The sequence below is a fragment of the Xenopus laevis genome, chromosome 6L (assembly GCF_017654675.1).
Source record: "Xenopus laevis strain J_2021 chromosome 6L, Xenopus_laevis_v10.1, whole genome shotgun sequence".
Classification (NCBI taxonomy): Eukaryota; Metazoa; Chordata; class Amphibia; order Anura; family Pipidae; genus Xenopus; species Xenopus laevis.
This window is the reverse complement of record NC_054381.1, coordinates 17,439,720-17,463,249: the sequence shown is the minus strand read 5'-3', so window position 1 is coordinate 17,463,249 and position 23,530 is coordinate 17,439,720. Positions and strand designations below refer to the sequence as shown.

General features: G+C 38.9%; 1 protein-coding gene across 2 annotated transcripts in view; it reads right to left on the bottom strand.

Annotated features, from left to right (window-relative positions):
- Window positions 1–16,387: 16,387 nt before the first annotated feature.
- Window positions 16,388–23,530, bottom strand: part of vipr2.L (vasoactive intestinal peptide receptor 2 L homeolog) — a 62,719-nt gene continuing 55,576 nt past the window's right edge. For both annotated transcript variants that reach the window (XM_041565804.1, XM_018266959.2), the window contains 4 exons: window positions 21,186–21,277; window positions 19,776–19,905; window positions 19,363–19,404; window positions 16,388–16,712 (listed from right to left, as the gene is read on the bottom strand). In XM_041565804.1, coding sequence (XP_041421738.1) covers window positions 16,539–16,712; window positions 19,363–19,404; window positions 19,776–19,905; window positions 21,186–21,277 — 438 coding nt within the window. In that variant the 3' untranslated portion in view covers window positions 16,388–16,538. The remainder of the gene's footprint in view (window positions 16,713–19,362; window positions 19,405–19,775; window positions 19,906–21,185; window positions 21,278–23,530) is intronic.

Genomic DNA, 23,530 nt, shown 5'->3' with positions numbered 1-23,530 from the left:
ATGAGTGAAATTCTGAGACCATTTGCAATTAGTTTTACTTTTTTATTATTTATGGTTTTTTGAGTTATTTGGGTTTTTATTGAGCAGCTCTCCAGTTTGCAATTTCATCAGTCTGGTTGCTAGGGTTCAAATTACCCTAGCAACCATGCATTGATCTGAATAAGAGACTGGAATATGAATAAGAGAGGGTCTGAATAAAAAAATGAGTCATCCATTAAAGGTTATTCTTAATAAAGTGAAACGTGTCATTATACCACAGTGAATATGTCACACATTTGCCCCACACACAGTTTTTGCACCATCTTTGCAGTGGCTGTGAATTCTCAAAATATTCTGCACCAGTTGTTTTGCAGTATTAGTAAATGGTGCCCTGTAGGAATTGAACAGCAATACACAGAGAGAGGAATTATCACCACTTACTCGTTATCACTTTCACTGCCTGAGTTGGGACAGGGAAGCGACTACTGATACAGAGAGCAAGATGGAGTGAAAGGATCTGTAGGCAGGAACCAATTGGACTGATATAATTTAGGGAGTTTATAGATTTTTATTTTGTTTTGTATTTTTAGATTAGAATTCCATTTAGAAGTCTGCAGCTCTGTATATAACCACAAGAGGGCAATTTGGGCTTGAAGGTTATTACTTACAGTAAGTGATATACAGGTATGGGACCTGTTATTCAGAATGCTTGGAACCTGGGGTTTTCCAGAAAATGGATCTTGTAATTTGAATATTCATACCTTATGTTTACTAGAAAATCATGTTAACATTAAACAAACCCAATAGGCTGGTTTTGCTTCCAATAAGGATTAATTATATCTTACTTGGGATCAAGTACAAGCTACTGTTTTATTATTACAGAGAAAAACACAATCATTTTGGATTATTTAGATAAAATGGAGTCTATGGGAGACGGCTTTTCCATAATTCTGAATAAAAGGTGGCTATTTATCTATCACTATATATGAATATAGAACATGGGCAGACTAGGGAGACAAATTAGGGGCAGTGATGCTGAAATGCCTTGCTGTATTGTTTCTTTTGTATAAACATATTATTGTATCTGCTCAGTAAATGCTCTGTCTGCATCCGTGACCCTGTTCTCTGTCTATTTGTATTTACATTGTAAGCTCTTCAACTCTTGTATCGGTAATTGTTTGCTTTGTATATAAATCTGTATTTTATCAGCATTAAATCAGTGTATATAGCCATGTATTTTACAGGGCTGCTGAATATGCTGGCACGTTATAAATACATCTTAATAATAACAATAATAATAATAAAAAAGTGACCATAGATGGATTAGAGCTGCTATTAGGCTGTTTCCCACAAGGTGGCAATGGTGGTCAATAAAACCTGTGTGTTATAATCCGTTGCGGATCTCTCCCCGATATGCCCGCACTGAAGTGAGCGATATCGGGCTGATCCGATCATGGGCTCTAGGGCAATACGGATATTCGGATTGCGGAACCGCACTAACGAACAGATGCGGACGCGAACTGGCGGGATTTTTTACCCTGCCCGATCGACATCTGGCCAACATTCATCCACATAGCGATCGGGAAAGCCCGTCAGAGGGTCCTACACACACAGGCCGATAAGCTGCTGACTTGGTCTGTCTGCAGCTTTTATGGGCCTTTACTGGCAATATATAGTCTGGGGGAATGAATAATGCAAAAGAAAAAGGTATAGGACATAGCTTTGTGAGGTAAACACTTCTGATTACTTCCCTGTCCTATAATTACTCCCCCTGATAGATATGGAAATATGTTGGCAGCATAATGCCTTCTTCAGATCAATAGTACAATTATGGGATCCGTTATATGGAAATCCGTTATCCAGAAAGCTCCGAATTACAGAAAGGCCGTCTCCCATAGACTCCATTTTATCAAAATAATTCACATTCTTGAAATATTTTCCTTTTTCTTTGTGATAATAAAACAGTAGCTTGTACTTGATCCCAACTAAGATAACTGTATAATTAATCCTTATTGGAGGCAAAACCAGCCTATTGGGTTTATTTAATGTTTACATGATTTTCTAGTAGATTTAAAGCAGAAGGATCCAAATTATGGAAAGATCTGCTATCCAGAAAACCCCAGGTCCAGAGCATTCTGGATAACAGGTCCCATACCTGTACTTCATAAACTTCATGGTGTGCTCTTCTTCCCATCCTAAAGCAAAGATGGAAAGAAAATGAAGCGATCAAGTGCCATCCCGCCGGTGGGAAGGCAGGGGAAGGCAGTTTGGGGAGATTAGTCGCCCCGAAGAAGAGGAGATTTGTCCCCGGGCAACAAATCTCCCCGAATATCTGACCGTGTGTCTCTGCCCTTAAAGCCAATGGATCTGTTTATTTAGAAGTTTATCTTCCTTAATAGAGGAGAATTTGTAGCCTGAAGTCAGAAATAGCTCTGTATTCTCTCTCCCAAAAGCTAAAAATGCATTATTTTATAACAGCAGAATGTAATATCCCATCTTACTATCTGGCAAACTGTCTCCTCAGTATTGTATAAAGAATAAGCAAAGTGCCTGATTCATCAACTTCTGACACTCAGTTATCTGGAATTTGTCAGCTTTAATTGCCAAGATACAGCAATCAGCCTGATACATGGGGTGGGATTCCCTTTGGCAGTACGGGTATGGGATCTGTTATCTGGAAACCCGTTGTCTCATGACCTGATATTTTCCTAATAACGGATCCTTCTTTAATTTGGATCTTAAGTCTACTGGAAAATCAAGTAAATATTAAATAAACCCAATAGTCTGGTTTTGCCTCCAATAAGGATTAAAGATATCTTTGTTGGGATTAAGTACAAGCGACTGTTTTATAAATACAGAGAACAAGGAAATGATTTTAAAAAAATTGGATTATTTGGCTAAAATGGAGTCTATGGGAGACAGCCTTTCTATAACGGGTTTCCAGATAACAGATCCCATGCCAGTATTTATGTATTAAAAAAAAAAACAAAGAATGACACTAAAAATTTCACATTGTATTTAAACAGCAGAACGTCCTGTCTTCATATATTGGTTTGGTGTCTCGGGAAAACTTGATTCATTACTCTTTGGTTGCAGGCACAGGATTTTGATCCATCCGGCACTTATTTCCTTCCATGACTTCTGTCTTTGGCTTGTGACTGAGGCTTGTCCCATTATCCCTTGGTCCCAGATGTAGAATATTGATCCTTCAGGCTCTAGTTTCCTGGTTTTCCTCCATGACTTATGTCTTTGGCTTCTGATTAAGGGTTGTCTCAATATGCCTCGTTCCAGGCACGGATATTGTTCTTTCTGGCACGGACGCTGTTTGTTCCTTCTCATTTCCGTTCTTGTTTCACTGCCTACTCGTCTGACCTTTTCTGAGGCCACCTCTGAAAATGGAAATACACAGAAAAAAGACAGGGCTATTCGGGCCATTTGGAAGAATCCACAGGGCCAGAAGTGTAGGTTAAAAGAATAAGTCTTTATTGATCATGGTTAAAATGCATCTCCATAGGCCCTACGCGTTTCATACCTGGAAGGTACTTAATCCTGAGCCCACGAAGGCATAGGGCCTATGCAGATGCATTTATACTTTTAACCATGATCAATAAAGACTTATTCTTTTAACCTACACTTTTGGCCCTGTGGATTCCTCTGAGTGCCGAATAGCCCTGTCTTCTTGCTGTGTATTTTGGTTTGCCGCTCTCTGAAGCCGGGGGTCTGGGGCTGGTGCACCTGGACCACATGATCAACTTGGTGAGCTATTTACAATGTTATTCTGGAGCACCTTTCATTTCTTTTCATTGCATCTCTGAAAATGAACACACACACACTAACCCCACCCTGGGCCAATCCAACATGTCCTTCCACCACTGATTCAGTACAAACCCTACAAAATTATGTGTATAAGAGAACACTTTAATTATACTGTACCTTTAGTCTAAGGACTGAAGTGGATTTTGTCATCATTTACCATTGGACTTGCTCATGTACAGTATATATCAGCTTCATTCTTCCTCTCAGCGAGACGCACATAATACTGATCTAACATTATAGCTAATCATTTACTAATGTCTATTGGTACAAACCACTTTCTCTCCTAGACTATGCCACTAACCAAACAGTAAACAACCTGTACTTAAAACAACAAAATAGGAAAAACAAAATGCTACGGAAAACCAGGTTTAAGGGGATTAAATACAGTATTTGTTTTGCAGATAAACCGTGTATGTGTTTTGAATTTCCTGGACTTGGGTCCAATGAAAACATCTCCGAAGACAAAAAGTCAAACAAGGGGCAAACAAATAATAATTTGTAATAACAGAATATACAAAATCATTTCTCATATCATAGTATATGTAGATATTTGAGAAAAAATCTGCCAATTGAGGATGAAAATGAATTTAAAATGAATTTTTACTAAGACTAAGACTGAAAGACTTCTTCCATGAACATTAAATCCAGTGATGATGTTATGGGAACAAGTCAGATACCTTTACTTTTAATAGAAGGTATAAAAAAAAAGTGTAAGGTTTAAAAAAGATTTCCTTTTTCTCTGTAATAATAAAACAGTAACTTGTACTTGATCCCAACTAAGATATAATTAATCCTTATTGGAGGCAAAACAATCCTATTGGGTTTATTTAATGTTTACATGATTTTCAAGTAGACGTAAGGTATAAAGATCTAAATTACAGAAAGATCCGTTTTATGGAAACCCCCAGGTCCTGAGCATTCTGGATAACAGGTCCCATACCTGTTCTACGGGCTCCTGGATTCTACATTTGGTGTTTGTGATGGGTAACTGCAATTTCACATCCTCACAGGCCACCGGCTGCCCCCCACAGGCCACCCGCTGCCCCCCACATGCCACCCGCTTCCTCCAACATCCCACCCCCTGCCTCCCACAGTCCACCCGCTTCCCCCCACAGGCCACTCGCTTCTTCCTACAGGCCACTTGCTGTCCCCCACAGGCCACCTGCTGCCTCCTACAGGCCACTTGCTGTCCCCCACAGGCCACCCGCTGCCTCCACAGGCCACCTGCTGCCCCAAACAGGCCACCTGCTGCCCCCCACAGGCCACCCGCTTCCTCCAACACCCCACCCCCTGCCTCCCACAGTCCACCCGCTTCCCCCCACAGGCCACTCGCTTCCTCCTACAGGCCACTTGCTGTCCCCCACAGGCCATCTTTATAGTTACACCACTGCCCATCCTCTCTAATCTTCATCAGGTTTTCTACTAGAGATCTTCCACTTCTATTTTCCCCACACTCATGCCCTATCTTCTTAGAGAAAATGACTAATGAGGAAAAATGTTATTTGTGCCGGACTTAAATTCACAAATCAAACGAATGTCTAATCTTGTGCCTGTGCCAGGGTGCCTGCTCTCCTTCCAGCACCTTCCATTAAGGCCGGCACAGAAATAACACAGAATCCAAAGTCCACTCATAACCAAAGAATGTTTTCAAAATGAGACACTTATTATTCCATATTTTCTTCCTCATGCTTATCATAAAAAAGGACAGAAAATGATATATTTATGTGTTCGAAATGCAGCAAAACTAAGGGTGCTGGTACTACATGTGGTGTTTAAATATTGGTGCCTCAGGATTAAGAACAGCAGCCATAGGAGAGTATATAGGTGACAGTAACACTTTATAGCACTGGTAAACTGCAACCTTTTTTTCTTTAATAAAGGGGCAAATTATTTTTCACAGATTTTTGAGGGGGGTTCACTGTGTCACTATGTCTTTAAATGTCTTCCCTCAATCTTAGCCATACCCCCATGCCATCACTGAGGCCCTCCTCACTGCACATTGACTTTTCTGTTCTTCTCTATTCCCTGCCCTTTGGAAAAAAAATCCAAAATGGCTGTGCATTCCACATTTAAGCAAGGAAGAGAAGGACACAGAAAGCGCCAAGCAGCTGTGGGAGCACAACTAAAGAAGGAAACTTTGCCATTGGTATTCTGCTTCTGCAAGTGAAGGTAATGATTTCAATATATGAAAGCAAATGAGTACTTATTAGCCATTTCTACAGTGATTGCATTGGCACAGCTGGGTTAATATGCTCATTATATATTTTCTGTAGTAATTATAATAAATGACCCTTTAACTGTTAACACCTAACTCTGGCTTGGCACAAGAAGCCCTGTCCTTACAGCCTGCCATAGTATAATATCAAACAGATTAGTACAGGCACAAATGGGTTAAAAATAGTAGCATCTCTCACAAAATAATACTTTTAGCAATTACAAACTCTCCTGCTTTCAGGGCAAGGGGCAGACACTGACCGATTCGTACACAATCACCTCTAATTTGCCCAGAGTAGAGTGCAAGCCGTCCGGTCACTGCAGCAGGGCCAACCCCTAACCAAAAACGGTGATTCCGTGATTTAGCATACCTTCTATGTCTAAAAAAAACAAGCCATGTAAAAAGCAGACATCAGGCAGAAGTACAGTAATAAAGACTTCATGGTGCTGAATATTGATGCTCACTGACCTTTTGTATTGTTTTCTCTGGATTGTTGGAAGGCAGAAATGTTCTGAGATCTGACCTTACGCCCAAGAGATCTGCGCCAGAGATACATGGATTGTAAATAGCCGAGACATTAATAATAATAAGGGCCCCCAATGCTTAATGGTTATTAACAGTTATTAAAGGCGATGCAAAAGGAGACCAATAATAAAAATAAATGTTGTTTAGCGCATCCGTAGGTGGGCCTGAAATATGTGAGATTAGTAGCATTCTAGCCAATGGCTCCCAAATACCCTTGGTCTGTGGGCAACTCCCTGCAACTCCCAGCAGTGTGTGTGTGTGCCCCTTTAAGCTCCTTACCCAAAGTGGATCCTGGGTGTCTCCTGGTGCACAGATCAATGAGGCGATAAAAGTCTAGGGTGGTTGCTTCTTTATTGAACAAATGTCAGGTTATAGCTCACAGCAGGCAGTATAGTTCTTCCAGTACAAACCTTCTGTATATTGACTTAAGCAGTTCCCTCTCAGAGGTAGTGCAGGCTGTCTTGGTGATCCTATCCCCACGGGTAACTCACAGTGGTATCTTGCTCGTAGGGTTGCCACCTTTTCGCCAAGGGCAATCTGGTCAGGAGCGGGGCCATAATGCAATGTTGGCGAGGCCAGGACGCAACCTCCACCTCTGAGCTCACCCACTCATTGGCAGTATCTTGCCCCTGACACTTTCCCTGCTTTGGCACAGAAGGTACTTTGACTGTCTTCAAAATGCCCTTCAAAATGCCATCAAAATGCCCTTTCCATGGTCAGACACTGGAGCTCAAAGTTTGTTTTACTATTCTCTTCTTGGAGGCCACTGTCTGCCTTAAGATAAGGATGGTGTAGGACATTTTGACCACCTTGACTCATCTACACTGTACACACTTATGGGCTGAAATAGCTGCAGTTGCCATCTATTTACAATGATAAATGAAACAAATAATGGATAGTGTCCAATCCATACCTGATCTACTCTGCAACATGCCAGCTGCTAAGCCACAGCCATCCTGAAACCAAGATATGTAACCTTTCTGGTACCACCAGAACTGCTGAAAAGTATATTGTTCAGAAGAGTGGGTTACAAGAAGCATACGCACAAGTTTCTGGAGCAAGACAATTGACTCAATAGTCCTATCTGATGTAGCAATGTGGTGAAGAGCTATCACTGTGTTTGTATTAAGTCTGAAACAGCTCAAGGGTTAGCCACTGTGCAGCAAATCGCCCCCGAACATCTTCAAACACTAATTTAAAGATTAATATTCACCTAACAAATGTTCCCCATATATAAACACAGTCCAGAATGCGTAGTGGTTGTATATGTTAAAGCATAACCTGTAGACTTCATGATTTGTGGCACATTTATCAAGAGCTTAGAGCTTAATAAATAAAAAAGTTAGAACTCACCGTTTCATAAATACAATTCTAAAAATCTCACAGGAATGACAAGAGCATATTATTAAGCTTTAAGCACACATTTAATAAATCTGCCCCTAAATGTTTGTTCTTATGCTTTTCACCAGGGTCTTAAAATATGTCTGGTCTTCTTTAGTTTGGTTGTTGTGAGTGCAAACCAGCTTCCATTTCCAGCCCATTCTAGCGTATTATGTACTTTCTGCCCATTAGCTCAATGATAATGAATGCTACTAGCAGTAAGTCTACACTTGGGAAGAAGATAGTTGTGCAAACTGCTACTAAATGCAAATAACAGCACAGGATTTTCTTTTAATAAAGCAGGGACGGGTGGCTAGAATGTTTGCACTGTACAATGTACATATTGTACATGTCATGTCCAACTACTGAAGCTGAATTCTGTTTGCATATTATACTTGAGAAGGTCAATGGTAAATAAAAAGGTGCTCCATTTAATGTAAAGCTAAACAGAGCAGAGAATTATGGGAGGCACCACCGAGATGTTTATCTAAGCTTCATACTGCACCAGTGAAGTGTAAAATAATTTGAACACATCAGTTTATTGCTGCTTGTTTCACCTGTTGCCAATCTGGCCACAGGTGATCTGTGTAAGACATTAACCCCTACTCTGAGCTGACTCATTGCCCAACATGGTCTATTTGCATAGTTCCTGGATGTGATTCTTGTCTGATTTTCTGTTCCTGACCTTTGCCTGTTTTTGACCTTGCTCTATTGCTTGCCTGTGTGACCACTCTTCTGGATCCTGACTTTTTACCATGCTACCGGTTGGTTTTGACCACGGCCTTTTTATCCTCACTTCGCCCCTGGTTCCTGATTCTGTACTGATTGATACTGACCCTGCCTGTTCTACAACTATGCTCTCTGTTCCCCGTCCTTTCTGTATACATTATGGCAGTGATCCCCAACCAGTAGCTCGTGAGCAACATGTTGCTCTCCAACCCCTTAGACGTTGCTCTCCATGTCCTCAAACCAGGTGCTTATTTTTGAATCCCAGGCTTGGAAGCAAGTTTTAATTGCATAAAAACTAAGTAAAGTGCCAAGTACAGTCTCTTGTAGGCTGCCAGTCCACATAGGGGCTACCAAATAGCCAATCACAGCCCTTATTTGGCTCCCCAAGGGACTTTTTCATGCTTGTGTTGCTCCCCAACACTTTTTACATTTGAATGTGGCTCACGGGTAAAAAAAGGTTGGGGACCCCTGCATTATGGGTTCTTTGGCTGCCCAGAACATCCCCCTTGGTCCTCTCCCATTAAGACCTGGCGGCATCCGAGTAGCAGAGGGTTTCTCCCGAAGCAAAAGGCGGTTGTTATAGGCAGAAGCATGAGCCAAGACCGGGAGTGGTTTGTTCTGTGTTTTGGGATACTATACGTGACAATTACTTTAGTTGAACATTAATAAACAAGTTTATTGCTGCAAGAGGAGCTCTGTGACTTGGATCTTTTACTACTCAAAAAAGGGTACAAGGTACTGGGAGTTGCAGGGAGTCACACAAGCAGCAAGGGCTCATTGATAGAAGCTCCCGCTAGGGCCCTATTCTTAGCAGCCACTTTTCATAGTAAACTTACGAGTATGCTACACATACTGGCTATAAAGTATTAGGAGAAAAAACCTTATGGTTTAAATACAACATAATAGCCTGAGTAGGACATCATTGTATATTTTCTACAAGCCAGATGAAGGTCAAAAATGTCAATGAATGATATCAATAATAAAAGTCTGTGATAGTAGACATTGAAAAATGCACATTGAGCTCTCATCAATGAATAAATCTATTCACAGCAACCTCCATAATGTAAAAGGAGGCTTTGAATAATCTTACTGAATAAAATATAAAACTTGTGAGTGCGGCCCGAGTTGGCCTTCCAAGCCATCACCAAAAATTCAACAACAACTACAGACATCTCAGAGCATTCATTGCAAAGATTGTCCGCCTCATAATAATCACAGAAATATCAAGGAACTCTGCATGTGTCCCCTCGGGTCGAGAGAAACGGGAAGTTAATTAACTTGGATCGGAGAACATTGACTGCGTCATCGGTGACCTTGGTGGTAGCTTACTAGAGATATCTTTATACCCTCCTATTCCTTTTCATTGTATTATAATAAGCAATAACAGCAGCGGATCAATGTACAACCGTCTCTTTTCTGAATATGTGAAGGCTAATTATACAAAAGTGAATGAGGCATCTTTAATTTAGAATAAGAGTTTCATAACCAACCACTTCAAATTCTTAAGTCCGACAATACTGTTCCATGCAAGGTCATGCCCACAGACTTGCACAATGAAGGGGCAGTGGCACATAGACATGACATTTAGGAGTAATAGGGAACACTAATATCACCGATGACTGCTTGGCACAGTTGTTATATAATATACTAAAACAGAAATCTCAACACAGTCCCAATATTGGATTTATTTTATAAAATATAATCACATAGAGTTTGACTCTGCAAAAACATGGTCTGCCTTTCTTCTTTCTTGCCTTACTTGTTATTCTTGTTTTGTTTAATCATACATATTTCACCATGCATGGATTCGGCAGATTTTTTTGCAAGAAAAAACACCCACTCACTTCAATGCATTTGGAGTGAGGAAAAACTTGAGAAAAAAACGCCCATTGACTTTGATGCAATTGGAGAAACTGTAGCAAAAGTTCACTACAAAAAGAGTCGCGCAACAAAAACAGTAACCTATAAAAAAAATATTTAGCTACAAAAAAAGCCGCCGATAGACTTTAATGCATTTTGCAAATTTTTCCGAGCAGATTTGCTCATCACTACATTCAAGTGCTTTGAGGAGCTCCTCTTGCTCAATGAGAACTGTGCATCTCAGGAGGGAACTGTACCAGGAGAAGACTATACCATCAAATAAAAGAAGAAGAGTATTGAATTTATTTACCTTGTAGGTAATCTTGCCACCATAGTGAGACCATAAGAGAGAAAAGAATTAGATAAGGTGGTTGGAGAAGGAAGGATCTAGACATCCGAATTGATGGCTGGGGGCTATTGAGTAGCTATAGGGGTAAAGAGTTTGTGAAAACTGTTTCCTGGTACCTGATATGACTACAGTGACACAAAGCATTAGACCTTCCAGAAGAGTAAAAAAAGAAGCATCCCATATTTCAGGTAGAGAAATATTGATGGATGAGGGGTCTGAGTCTGAGAAATGGGCAGAGAATTGGGACATATGAGTTAGATAAGCTCATAGGCAGTGAATAATGAAAGCTTATAGAGGCTTGGCCTCCCAAAAAAGCCCAATTGCAATTTATTTATATGTAATTATCAATTCTCCAATGGAAAACCTTCTATTAGTAGTTTTTCCAAATAAACATTTTACTCCCCCCATTCTGCCAGGCTAAGCTGCTCATAGCTCTGGGCTTCCCTAGCACTACAGGCCCTGGCCTATAGCCCACAAAAGCCTAGCTATGACCCTTTACATGATTTAGCAATCTCTAGACCAGGGATCCCCAGCCTTTCTCACCCGTGAGCCACATTTAAATGTGTTGGGGAGCAACACAAGCATGAAAAAGGTTTCTGGGGTGCCAAATAAGTGCAGTGATTGGCTATTGGTAGCCCCTATGAGGACTGGCAGCCTACAGGAGACTCTGTTTGGCAGTACATCTGGTTTTTATGCAACTAAAACTTGCCTCCAAGCCTGGAATTCAAAAATAAGCTCCTGCTTTGAGGCCACTGGGAGCAACATCCAAGGGGCTGGGGAGCAACATGGTTGGGGATCACTGCCCTATTAATTGCACCGACACATAGTTGGTAAATGAGCCAAGGCACAGTAATGATATAAAATAAAAAGATTTAATTGATGAAAGTAATGGAAAAACAAATTCATATTAACAATAATCTGAAAAGATATACATTTCTTAAAAACCCATATTTATGATCCTGAATTTCATATTTGTTTTAAAAAAAAAAGACAATATTTTTACCAAAACTGCATAATGATATAAAGATATCTTATATTTTGGAAACTTTTATCAACCCTCACTCAGTTTTTTGCTGCATTTTCTTTACCCATAACAAAATTCTCATTTTACAGAAATGTACTATTGCTGGTGATAGTTTTTTTGCCAAGTGTACATTTTCCTTAAGTGTCAAGTGCAATTCAAGCTTTTCCGCTGGACATGCTGATAAAACAAGTTTCCTATAGGTTATTCTGATATTCAGCATCTCAGACCTGGCAAAAACATCATTTAAGAAAACCAATGGTGCCATTTAAAAAAAAAAAAAAAGCTCAGGTAACAAATTTTGAATAATGAACAAAAAATGTGACCGGTGGCAAAAATGCTGTTTATACATTATATTGAGCAGGTTAAATAAAAACTTGACCTTTAGTAAATCAGTCCTTGAAATTTTTTTCTCACTAACACTATTAATCTGTAGAATTTTGGTTCTTTATAACATAGCAATGATAAGAATTAAAACAAGCTATGGCTTCTCTATAAAACAGTGATGACAAAGCCTAACAGTAAGAGGGTTTTTACTAAAATCCCGAATTTATCTCATAATGTCAATAAAAAAAGCTCAACCAAACTCCCATGCTGATTTTAGCTTATTTATTAATAAAAAAAACTCGATTTAATCGGATTGTGAAAGAAATTGATAAAATTGAGTGAAAACCTGAATTGTACGAATTTTTCAAGCTTTTTATCTTGAATCGCCTCGATTTTTTTGAGCTTTTGCTAAACCCAGCACAGACTACAATAACTTAAAAATGGGATAGATGCCTCTCCCATTGACTTATACAGGACCTTGACAGGTCTGAGATGGCGGATTTTCAGATTCTGACCTTTTGCAGCTTTATTTTCCACTAAAAATTCCAGTTTTGGCCCCAAAAGCCGACCAGAAAAATTCAAGGTTAAATAAATAACCCCCTAAGTGCACAAAGTTTAGAAATCTAATTGAAAACCATGGATGATTTGGGGATGGCCAAACAAAACTGAGCATAAAAAAATGTAAATATTTAAAATAAAATCACAGGATCCATAAATAATTAAGGGGCATGCTTTTGTATGTAGAATACATTCTCTCTGCTGTGCCAATATAATTCCCATGCAAAACCCTACTGGTAATTTATATCAATGACAATATGTTACTGTAAGGCAATTGATAGACTGTGGATCTTCCAATGGCGTTTAATGGCAAAGGAGAAATAATTCTACTTAGAGTTCTCCAAAAAGTACATGGATTACCAGTTCAATAGCAGTGGGTTTGGAGTAATTCTCAGGGAAATTGCCATGTTCCATTAATTATTATGCCTTAAAGGGGTTAAAATTAAATTAACTTTTAGTATGATGTAGAGAGGGACATTCTGAGATGTCGGACTGACCCACAGGGATACCAGGAAAACTGGTGGGCCCAGGTGTCAGTGGGCCCTTTTGCTTCTAAACATTTGGCCTATTTCATTGTCATTTCCTATTTCTTTATGGGAAAATGCACAATAATGGAAGAATATACTAAGTAGATATAAAAGATGAGGAGAATAAAGAGGTTGAGTGAAGAGTGAAGGAATAATAGTTTGGAAAGTGGCCCACGGTCTATGGTTTTCCGGTGGGCCACTGGCATCCCAGTCCGACACTGCTTACAGGAAGATGTTGACAGTACAAAAGACAGCCAACTTTTTAGAACTCCATGTGCTTCAGAATGACAACTCCTAGCAGACCCCCAGTAACTCCACTGATGAGGAGCTTATATACAGGTTGCGATCAGCTAAATTGTATAAAACACTGAAGAGTTTTACTACAAAGGCCTTAAGGCTTTAGTCATCAGAGAAGCCTCCAGATTTGGCCATGCAGAGAATTCCCTCTCCCTCACAATGAAAAATATGTATAAATTATTTAAATGAAGCAGACCTTGTTGTTGCAAAAGTCATAGGGGGAATTTACTAAAACTCTATTTTCTCATTTTTATTTTTAAAAACCCACAAATAAACTCATTTACGTGAATGTCCGTCATTTATCAAAAGATCCAAACTGAAAATGCAGGAAAGAGAAAAAGTCCCTGAAAAGTTGCAGGAAATCCAACTTTCTTGTCTTGTCACACCATAACTGTAACTTTTTAAAACTATTCTCAAAAACACTCTAAAACCTCAAAGACCAAAAATCAAAGAAAGATCTTCCAGTTGTAAAAGGGACATCTGCCATTGACTTCTACAAGTTTTAGCTATTTTCGGATTCAGAATTGTCGCAGTTTTGTTGAATAGTAAATCCCAGAAAAGTTGTGCTTTTTTTTCCCCCCACAACTTTTTGGGGATTTTGGTGACAAGCCCGACCTGAAAAAGGTCTTGATTTAGCAAATGCCCCCTATACAATGAAAAATATTTTCAGACTTGTCAAGTCCAATGAAAGTCTTTAACCAGTATTCATTTATCTTAAGTAAAATATGCATCAAAACTCTATGCCATTAATATTTATAGCATTATAATTAAACAGTTTTTTTGGGCTTAGTGTTTAATTTTTGTTTATGGATCGTCATCAGTTCTCCAAATTTTTTTGGAGTTAGTTTCCTTAACTATTAATGAGCCCTGGCCTTAAATGTCTTTAAATCCTAAATATTAGCAATAGCAAATGTTCTGGGCATCTCAAGCCCTGGTGAGATGACAAACCTATAAAATAATTTTTAGGGCAAATATTTTTTAACTTCTGTTGCTAAAGGCAATATTTAGATATAGGTTCTGATCTGTCAGACTTAGGGACCTGAACTCTGCACTGAGCGAAGGTTGAAATCCTTTAAATTAATGTTGCTTTTTAATGTCTTAACAAATGTAACAAAACACTCAAAAATGGAAGTTCTTTAAAAATTCAAAGGGCAACAGAGCCTGAGCTATTGCATGTCCTAATTCTCTATTCCCACTCCATATGTGTGGTGTGGTGACATTAGAGGGTCTCCGGAACAAATTAAATATTAAATACATGCTGAAATTACCTTTAAATCATCTGGTCTTGGAATATTTCCACTGCCTTCATATGCATGAGTTTTCAGCTCTACGTATCTAGGAGTAAACAAGATATTTCACAGACCCATGGAGGGGTGAGAGACCTGATAGTGGCCTCTGATGCGGAGGAGTGGGGTATACCCTAGTGTGTAACAAGGCATGGCCAAAGAATATGATGGAAGTGCCCTAGAAAGAATGTAATTTTCTAATCAGGAATGCCTAGTATGAATTACATTTATTTTGCCTTGCTATCTCATTGGGGTTCATTTATCAACACTGGGCAGTTTGCACCTGGGCATTAACTCAGAGCAACCAATCAGTGAATAGTTGTTTTTAGGTAGAACAATGAAACAAAACATTTGATTTGAGACCATCTATAAACAGGTCTCACAGCCATGGTTAGCACGAGGCTGATAGAAATGTTCAAGTGGTTCAGTAGGTGGGACCCCCTTAGCACCGATGCTCTATAGCACTGCTGCTGGACAATTATTTCACTGATGCATTCATTTGGTGTATGGTTTATTATTAAGACACTCATGGCATACAAAAAAGGTCTATTGAGATCTTGGAGGGAAACATTTTTCCTACAGGAATCCAGTTGGACATCTATATTCTAGGACAGGGCACCCCAACCTTTTTTTTACCTGTGAGCCACATTCAAATGTAAGAAGAGTTTGGGAACAACACAAGCATGAAAAAAGTCCCTGGGGTGCCAAATAAAGGCTGTGATTGGCTATTTGGTAGCCCCCCACGTGGACTGGCTGCCTACAGGAGACTCTGTTTGGCAATGCACCTGGTTTTTATGCAACTAAAGCTTTCCTTCAAACTGGAATACATAAATAAACACCTGCTTAGTTGGCCACTGGAAGCAACATCCAAGGGATTGGGGAGCAACATGTTGCTCACAAGCTACTGATTGGGGATCACTGTTCTAGGATGAGGGTCCTCAACTTTTTTTACCCATTCAAATGTAAAAAAATTGGAAAGCAACACAAGCATGAAAACGTCCCTGGGGGTGCCAAATAAGGGCTCTGATTGGACATTTGGCAGCCCCTATTGGACTGGCAGCCTACAGAAGACTCTGTTTAGCAGTACATCTGGTTTTTATGCAACTTAAACTTGCCCCAAGCCTGGAATTCAATAATAACCACCTGCTTTTAGGCCCCTGGGAACAACATCCAAGGGGTTGGTTTGAAACATGTTGAAACCTAACTCCTGATTGGGACATACTTTGCTCCGGTTGGCACTTCACCTCAATGGTTTTTTAGCTGTGGATTTGGTTTTCCCTGACAGCACAGAATCACTTTGCAAATTACCCGCAAAGAGAACAGATTTCAGTAGAAACAAAGCTCACTACACAAAAAAGATTTACTAGTACAGCTATAATAATTTAGATACAAAAGTGCATGGTAAAAATCTATAGAACATTGAAGTGCAACATTATATTAACCCCCCACCATCTGTACAGAGGTCCACCCAATATATATATATAATATATATATATATATATATATATATATATATATATATATATATATATATATATATATATATATATATATATATATGAGCTATAGATGATCTCTACAGAGTCAGTTTGGCCCTGTGCGGAGAGCCTCGTTTATTCTTTGCAGTCTCTAATATTTGGCAATTGATTGTCCTTTATGGATGCTGAGATTAAATGATTGTGGTTTCTGTCTGCAGGATGGACTGGGCCCTTGAGTCCCTGTGAAACTGGGGTGCACTCTCGGAGCCGTTGCGAGAAATAGTCAAACTGTGCATCCTCTTGTCTCGCTTCTTGTACTGGATGTAGTCCCAGCTCTGCCATTTTCTTTTTAGCTCTCCTTGCACCTGGTGGGGGGAACTCACAATTAGAGAAGTTGATGATGAGACTTTACATTGTTACATTTGTTTTTTCCAAGTTCATCCTCACCCCCCTTTTTTCCTAATATTCAGGGGTGCATCTGACCTTCTTCTTGTGCCTAAAAGCATTGGCCTGCCTTACTTAAAAGATAAGGAAAGGTTTAATTACTGGAGTGGCAATTTGTTTGGCGCCCTCAGTGGTCCTAGTCCCTTACCTCCAACCCCCACCTTTCCAGTGAGCATCACTCCGCCATTTTGTTCCAAGTCACAGGCACCACCTCTACTGAAGCTGGGTGCATGTGCAGAACAGATATAGATGTTCTGTAATGTGGGTGCTCTCACTTGGGGTGCTCCGGAGAATACCTCTGCATACTACAACAGCACAGTACTCATAGGAAAAGCATCCTGAGCCAGTGCATTCTAAGAGACAAAAGAGCACTGGCCCAGTGTAGAACATAAGCATCAAGAATCGCTACTTTAAGGAAAAGTAACACCAAAAAAAGGAAAGTGTTTTAAAGTAATGAAAATATCGTAGTGTTGTCCTGCACTGGTAAAACTGATGTGTTTGCTTCAGAAACACTACTATAGTTTATATAAACAAGCTGCTGTGTAGCAATGGCGGAAATTGAAAAAAGACTATATGGCACAGGTAAATAGTGGATAACAGATAACACCATTATGTTCTACAGATCTTATCTGCTGTGTAACCTTTTTTCTCCTTTTCTCCTTTGAATGGCTGCCCCCATTGCTACACAGCAGCTTATTTATATGAACTATAGTAGTGTTTCTGAAGCAAACACTCCAGTTTTACCAGTGCAGGGAAACACTACATGATATTTTTATTACTTTAAATCACTTTCATTTTTATATGACTTGTCCTACCTTCCTTCAGTTTAATAGGTCACCTCTAGCAACACTTTCCTAGCTGTCACTTCTAGCAGCACTTTCCTAGCTGTCACTTCTAGCAGCACTTTCCTAGTTGTCACTTCTAGCAGCACTTTCCAAGCAGTCACTTCTAGCAGCACTTTCCTAGCTGTCACTTCTAGCAACACTTTCCTAGCTGTCACCACTAGCAGAACTTTCCCAGGTGTCACCTCTAGCAGCACTTTCCTAGTTGTCACTTCTAGCAGCACTTTCCTAGCTGTCACTTCTAGCAGTACATTCCTAGCTGTCACTTCTAGCAGCACTTTCCTAGCTGTCACTTCTAGCAGTACATTCCTAGCTGTCACTTCTAGCAACACTTTCCTAGCTGTCACTTCTAGCAGCACTTTCCTAGCTGTCACTTCTAGCAACACTTTCCTAGCTGTCACTTCTAGCAGTACATTCCTAGCTGTCACTTCTAGCAGCACTTTCCTAGCTGTCACTTCTAGCAGCACTTTCCTAGCTGTCACTTCTAGCAACACTTTCCTAGCTGTCACCACTAGCAGAACTTTCCCAGGTGTCACCTCTAGCAGCACTTTCCTAGTTGTCACTTCTAGCAGCACTTTCCTAGCTGTCACTTCTAGCAGTACATTCCTAGCTGTCACTTCTAGCAGCACTTGCCTAGGTGTTATTTCTAGCAGCACTGTCTGGCACTTCTACAACGTAGCAGCACTCTCCTATTTATTAATACTCCCTGAATCAGAGGAAATCCCGTGTCAGAGCAGAAAGCATATGCTACATGTCGATGTATTATGTGTCAAGTATCCAAATGCTGCCATTAGTTTAAAAATGTCAGTGTTACTTTAAATTCCATGAATATTAAAAGCAAAATTATCATGAGCTCAGCTTCTTACTGGTAAGATGATGAGCATTTTTTAGTAAAAAATAATATTGAATTGAATATTTAGAATCAGACTTATTTAGTACTTGGTATATATATATATATTTTAGTATTAATAATACTACTTTTCTAACTATTATGTCTATTGAGATTCTTATTTATCCAGGTCATGATATACAGTATCTAGTATAATTAAGTCAAAGGCAATTGGACATTTAGGGGATTATATACTAAAACTTTTTTGACTTTTTTTGTGAAAAGAACATGAATTTTTTGAGATTTACTATACCCCGATGCTGCAAAAAGCTAAAAGAATGAGTGATGAAATGTTTTCAAGGAAAAATACTCGAAGGGGCTTATTTACTAAACCTCAAATTTATCTGGTCTGGCTTTTTGGGGCAAAAACAGGAATTTTTTATACAAAACTCAAAGATTTATTGTACTGCGATGCTGCAAAAAATCCGCCATCTCAGATCTGTCAAGGTCCTGTATAAGTCAATGGGAATGGCACCAATCTCAATTTGAAGTTATTGTGGTTTGCTCTGGGTTTAGCCCGATAATACGAAAACTTGAGGGTTTTCGGGCAAAATCCCCAAAAAATTGAGCAATTCAGGAATAAAAGTCAGAAAATTTGGACAATTTGAGTTTTCGCTTGATTTTATCGGGTTTTTTCCTCGATCCAATTAATTCAAGATTTTTATTTAATAAATAATGTCAAATCAGGCAGGGGAGTTTGGTCGTGGCTTTTCAAAGAAAATAATGGGATAAATAAGGACTTTAGTAAATAACCCCCTTAATGCCCATTTGCCTTTGACTTAATTCTACTACATACTTTTTTAATTAGTCACGGGACTTTGCAATTTTTAAATGGCTTACTTCTGTGTTCAAGAAACAGTATAGAATGGTCACGACCAGTCCCTGCAAAAGAAGAAGAACATTCAGTTAATTCAGTTAAAAGCGCAATACAAGTATGGGGACCTGTTATCCAGAATGCTCAGGACCTGGGGTTTTCCTAATAAGGGATCTTTCTGTAATTTGTATCTTCATAACGTAAGCTTGTTAAAATCTTGTAAACATAAATTTAACCCAATAGGATTGTTTTGCCTCCAATAAGGATTAATTATATTTTAATTGGGGTGTTTTATTATTACAGAGAGAAAGGAAATCATTTGTAAAAACTAGAATTATTTGATTAAAAAGGAGTTTATATGGAAGACGGCCTTCCTGTAATTTGGAGCTTTCTGGATAACAGATCCCGAATAATAAAAGGACTGAATTTGCCTGGTTACCTGAAAGGATCCAACGCACAGTTCAAACCATATCTGGCAGTCACTGAAACTGGGCATTGGGAAAACCGTGAACACCATGTAGTGAACCCCAAATAGTGGTATGAGCAGAAGTGTTGATTTGGTCAGTCTCCTGGTACAAAAGGATGAAAATATGAGTAAATTCAAAATTCGAATTCAAACAGACCAACCAAAATTACGTCGACTTTTTTTTGGCCGAATAAGTCCATTTTCAATCGAATAGGTCCGTTTTTGATTGAATTCAGATCATAGAAATCGAAGTAATAGCGAATTCAATCGAATTTAAAAAAACAATTTTTCAAAGTCCACCAATTGACTCCAAATAGATTCTAGGACGTCCCCCATAGGCTAAAACAGCAATTCGGCAGATTTTAGATGGTGAGTGGTCAAAGTCGAATTTTTAAAGAGACAGTACATGATAAATTTTCGATATTCGAATTTTCCATTTTTTTTATTCAAATATGAATCGAATATGAATCGAATTTGGACTATTCCCTAGTCGGAGTCAGGCATGAATTCGAGACGAACATCTGCGTTTTGCCACCAGCGAAAATTCGCCTGCATCAAAAAAAATTGGACATGCGTCGGAAAAGTCGCTTGCGTCAAAACCGTTGCGCATCAACACTATTCAGACGCCCATTGACTTTAACGCTTGACTTTGGCGTGAAAATTGACGCAAATTGACGCAGGCATAGAATTTTTGCCATTTTGTGAATTTTGCTGTAAATTTACATCGAAATGGGAGAAATTTGCCCATCACTAACCATCTGTATATAAAGGACACAAATGGGATGTTCAGACATTTAGAAGGATTCAGTGGAATAGCTTCTTGCAATTGGCGTTTGTGCTTTATCGGGTTGGAATTTTAAACTGTTTTGCCTTACTGTTCTCTAGTTTGTTGTGTATTAGCTTATTTTTTAATAAAAAAATCTAAATTTAATCGGATCGGGGAAGAACCTGAAAAAAATCAAGGGAAAATCCGTTTTTTCCAGAATCGCTCGATTTTTTGGGGGGTTTTCCCAAAAAGCCAACATTTTTGGATTTTTGCCTGAAAAGACCAAAATATTCAGGCTAATTCCAGCGCAGAACACAGAAACTTCCAAATAGGTTATATAGAACCCCGGCAGGTCTGTGATGCCGGATTTTCAGATTCTGTCTTTTTTCTTCCTCAGGGTATAATAAATCTCGAAAAAAATAGAGATTTAATAGTACAAAAAAACTAACATTTTTGCGTTTTTGCAATTCGGACCTAGTGTCGCTGAACTGAGAACCCACATTCTAAATATTAAGGGGGTATTTACTTTTTCTCACTGTAATAAAAAATAAATTCAACTATACTCCCGCATCTACACAATCTAAAACAACAGTGTTGTCTCCAAAATGTGCACTTACTTGAATTGTGATTGGTCGTTGCCCCCAACATCAGGTGACCGCAGCTTCTGTAGCAGAATCCGAATGATGTTAATGAAAAGGCAGAAATTTAGCTGCAAGCCAGAATGGGTTTAACTGTTAGTCACAGGAAACTGGAGTTTTAACAGAAAAAAATATAAAACCAGAAATAATGTAAAATAAAGAAACAGCAAAGTGAAGGCTCTATGTTTGCGCAGGACAGTCTGAACCCTATGAAGGTGCTCTCTCTGGCCAGGGAAAGACTTGAATATATGACAAATGTTATTTTCATAACATTTGTTTTTTAAGGTGCTACCTATTGTTCATTTGTGCAAACCAAGCATGATTGGCAGAAAATTTAATTGGTGAGAAGAGGAAAGCCTTGTGATGTTGTTCTGCTCAAGAAATGTAAAATGTTTTTTCTCTGCTCTCTAATTTCATTTTCTAAGCAGAGCAAGACATCCCTATTCTTTTCTCACATAATTCATTTTCTGCCAACTTTAGCCAATCCATATAAATGAGCAGCAGGTGTGAAAACTGCTAATATCTTGAAAACAAATTATTTTAAGAAGTTCTGAGTAACTTTTCCTAGACAGGTATGGGACCTGTTATCCAGAATGTTCAGGACCTGGGGTTTTCTGGATAACAGATCTTTCAGTAATTTGGATCTTCATAACTTAAGTCTACTAGAAAATCATGTAAACCTTAAATAAACCCAACAGGCTGGTTTTGCTTCCAATAAGGATTAATTATATCTTAGTTTGGATCAAGTACAAGCTACTGTTTTATTATTACAGAGAAAAAGGAAATCATTAAAAAAATTGAAATTATAATGAAGTTGTACATAGTGATGGGCGAATTTGTCCTGTTTCACCACGAAATTCGCGAAATGGGTAAAAATTTGCGAAACATGACTTTAGACGCCGGCGATAATTGACACGCATTTAAGTCAATGGGAGTCTGTTTAATTGTCACTGCAAATTCGCAAACTTATTCGACGGCACGCGGAAATTCGCCACGTGCTTTTGTACCTGCCGAATAAATTCGCCCATCACTAGTCGTACGGCCTTTCCTTAATTCAGGGCTTCCTGGATAATGGGTTTTCGGATAATGGATCCCATACCTGTATTTGTTTTGTGGGTTTCATATACCAATAAAGGGGACCTAGCTGCTGGCTACACCAATTTGCATTGTGCATTATATTATTCTACCAACTAGTAGTATATTCCAGGATTACTCACTGGGCACAATCCTCCTTATATATATGTATATTATGTAAGAACTTCTCTGGGCAGAATGAATTATGAGCCGCAGACTCCAGGAAACCTGACATTATCAAGTAATGGCTTTTCTGCATGATATCTCTGAAATTAGGGAATGCCCTTTTTAATTAAAATCTATAACTCCCTGTATATTGTTCTTCTAATCCCATTATACTATCTCCATGCTGCAGCTGTGTAAGCAATATGAACCCTGAAATAATCAATGACCTGTTGGTGAATCCAGTTTGATCTGAGCCATAATGTACAGAGGCAGTTTCTGACAGAAAGGCTGGATACAGCATATATATAAAAAAATAAAACAGAAATATTTGAGATTTATTATACCCTGACCCTGGAAATAGCTTGATTTTGAAAATACACCAGCTAAAACCTGTCGAGGTCATGTAGAATTCAATGGCAGAGGTCCCTTTAACCATTTGAAGAGGTTAACAGCCTGTTTGATGTTTGAGGGGTTTTTTTCAAACGGATTTGGCTGAAAATTCGAATCAAGAACTCAACTTTATTTTTTTTTTAACGAAAACTCGATTAATTTGAATTTTTGTGTTGCGGGACTTGAACTTGCAGAACCGGATTTTTGCCATTGAAGTGTTTTCTTAAAGGAGAACTAAACCCTTAATTAAAAAAACCCCACCCTACATAGACCCCCCTCCCTGCCCCCCCCTCAGCCTAGCTGTTACCCCTGGTAAATGCCCCTAACTCTTTACTTACCCCTTGTGCAGATTCAGGGCATCGGAGTTCACAGGCGCCATCTTTTTCTCTTCGGTAATCTTAGGGGCAGATTTATCAAAGGGCGAATTCAAAATTTGAATTTAAAAAATTTGAATTTCATGCTAATTATTGTGTACTTCAACTAGGGAATAGTCCAAATTCAATTTGTTTTTGAAAAAAATCGAAAATTCTAATTCACTGTACTGTCTCTTTAAAAATTAACTTCAACCATTCGCCATCTAAAAACTGCCGAATTGCTGTTTTAGCCTATGGGGACCTCCTACAGTCAATTGGTGGACTTTGAAAAATCGAAGTTTTTTTTTTTGGAAGAACGTTGAATTGAATTCGATCAAATGC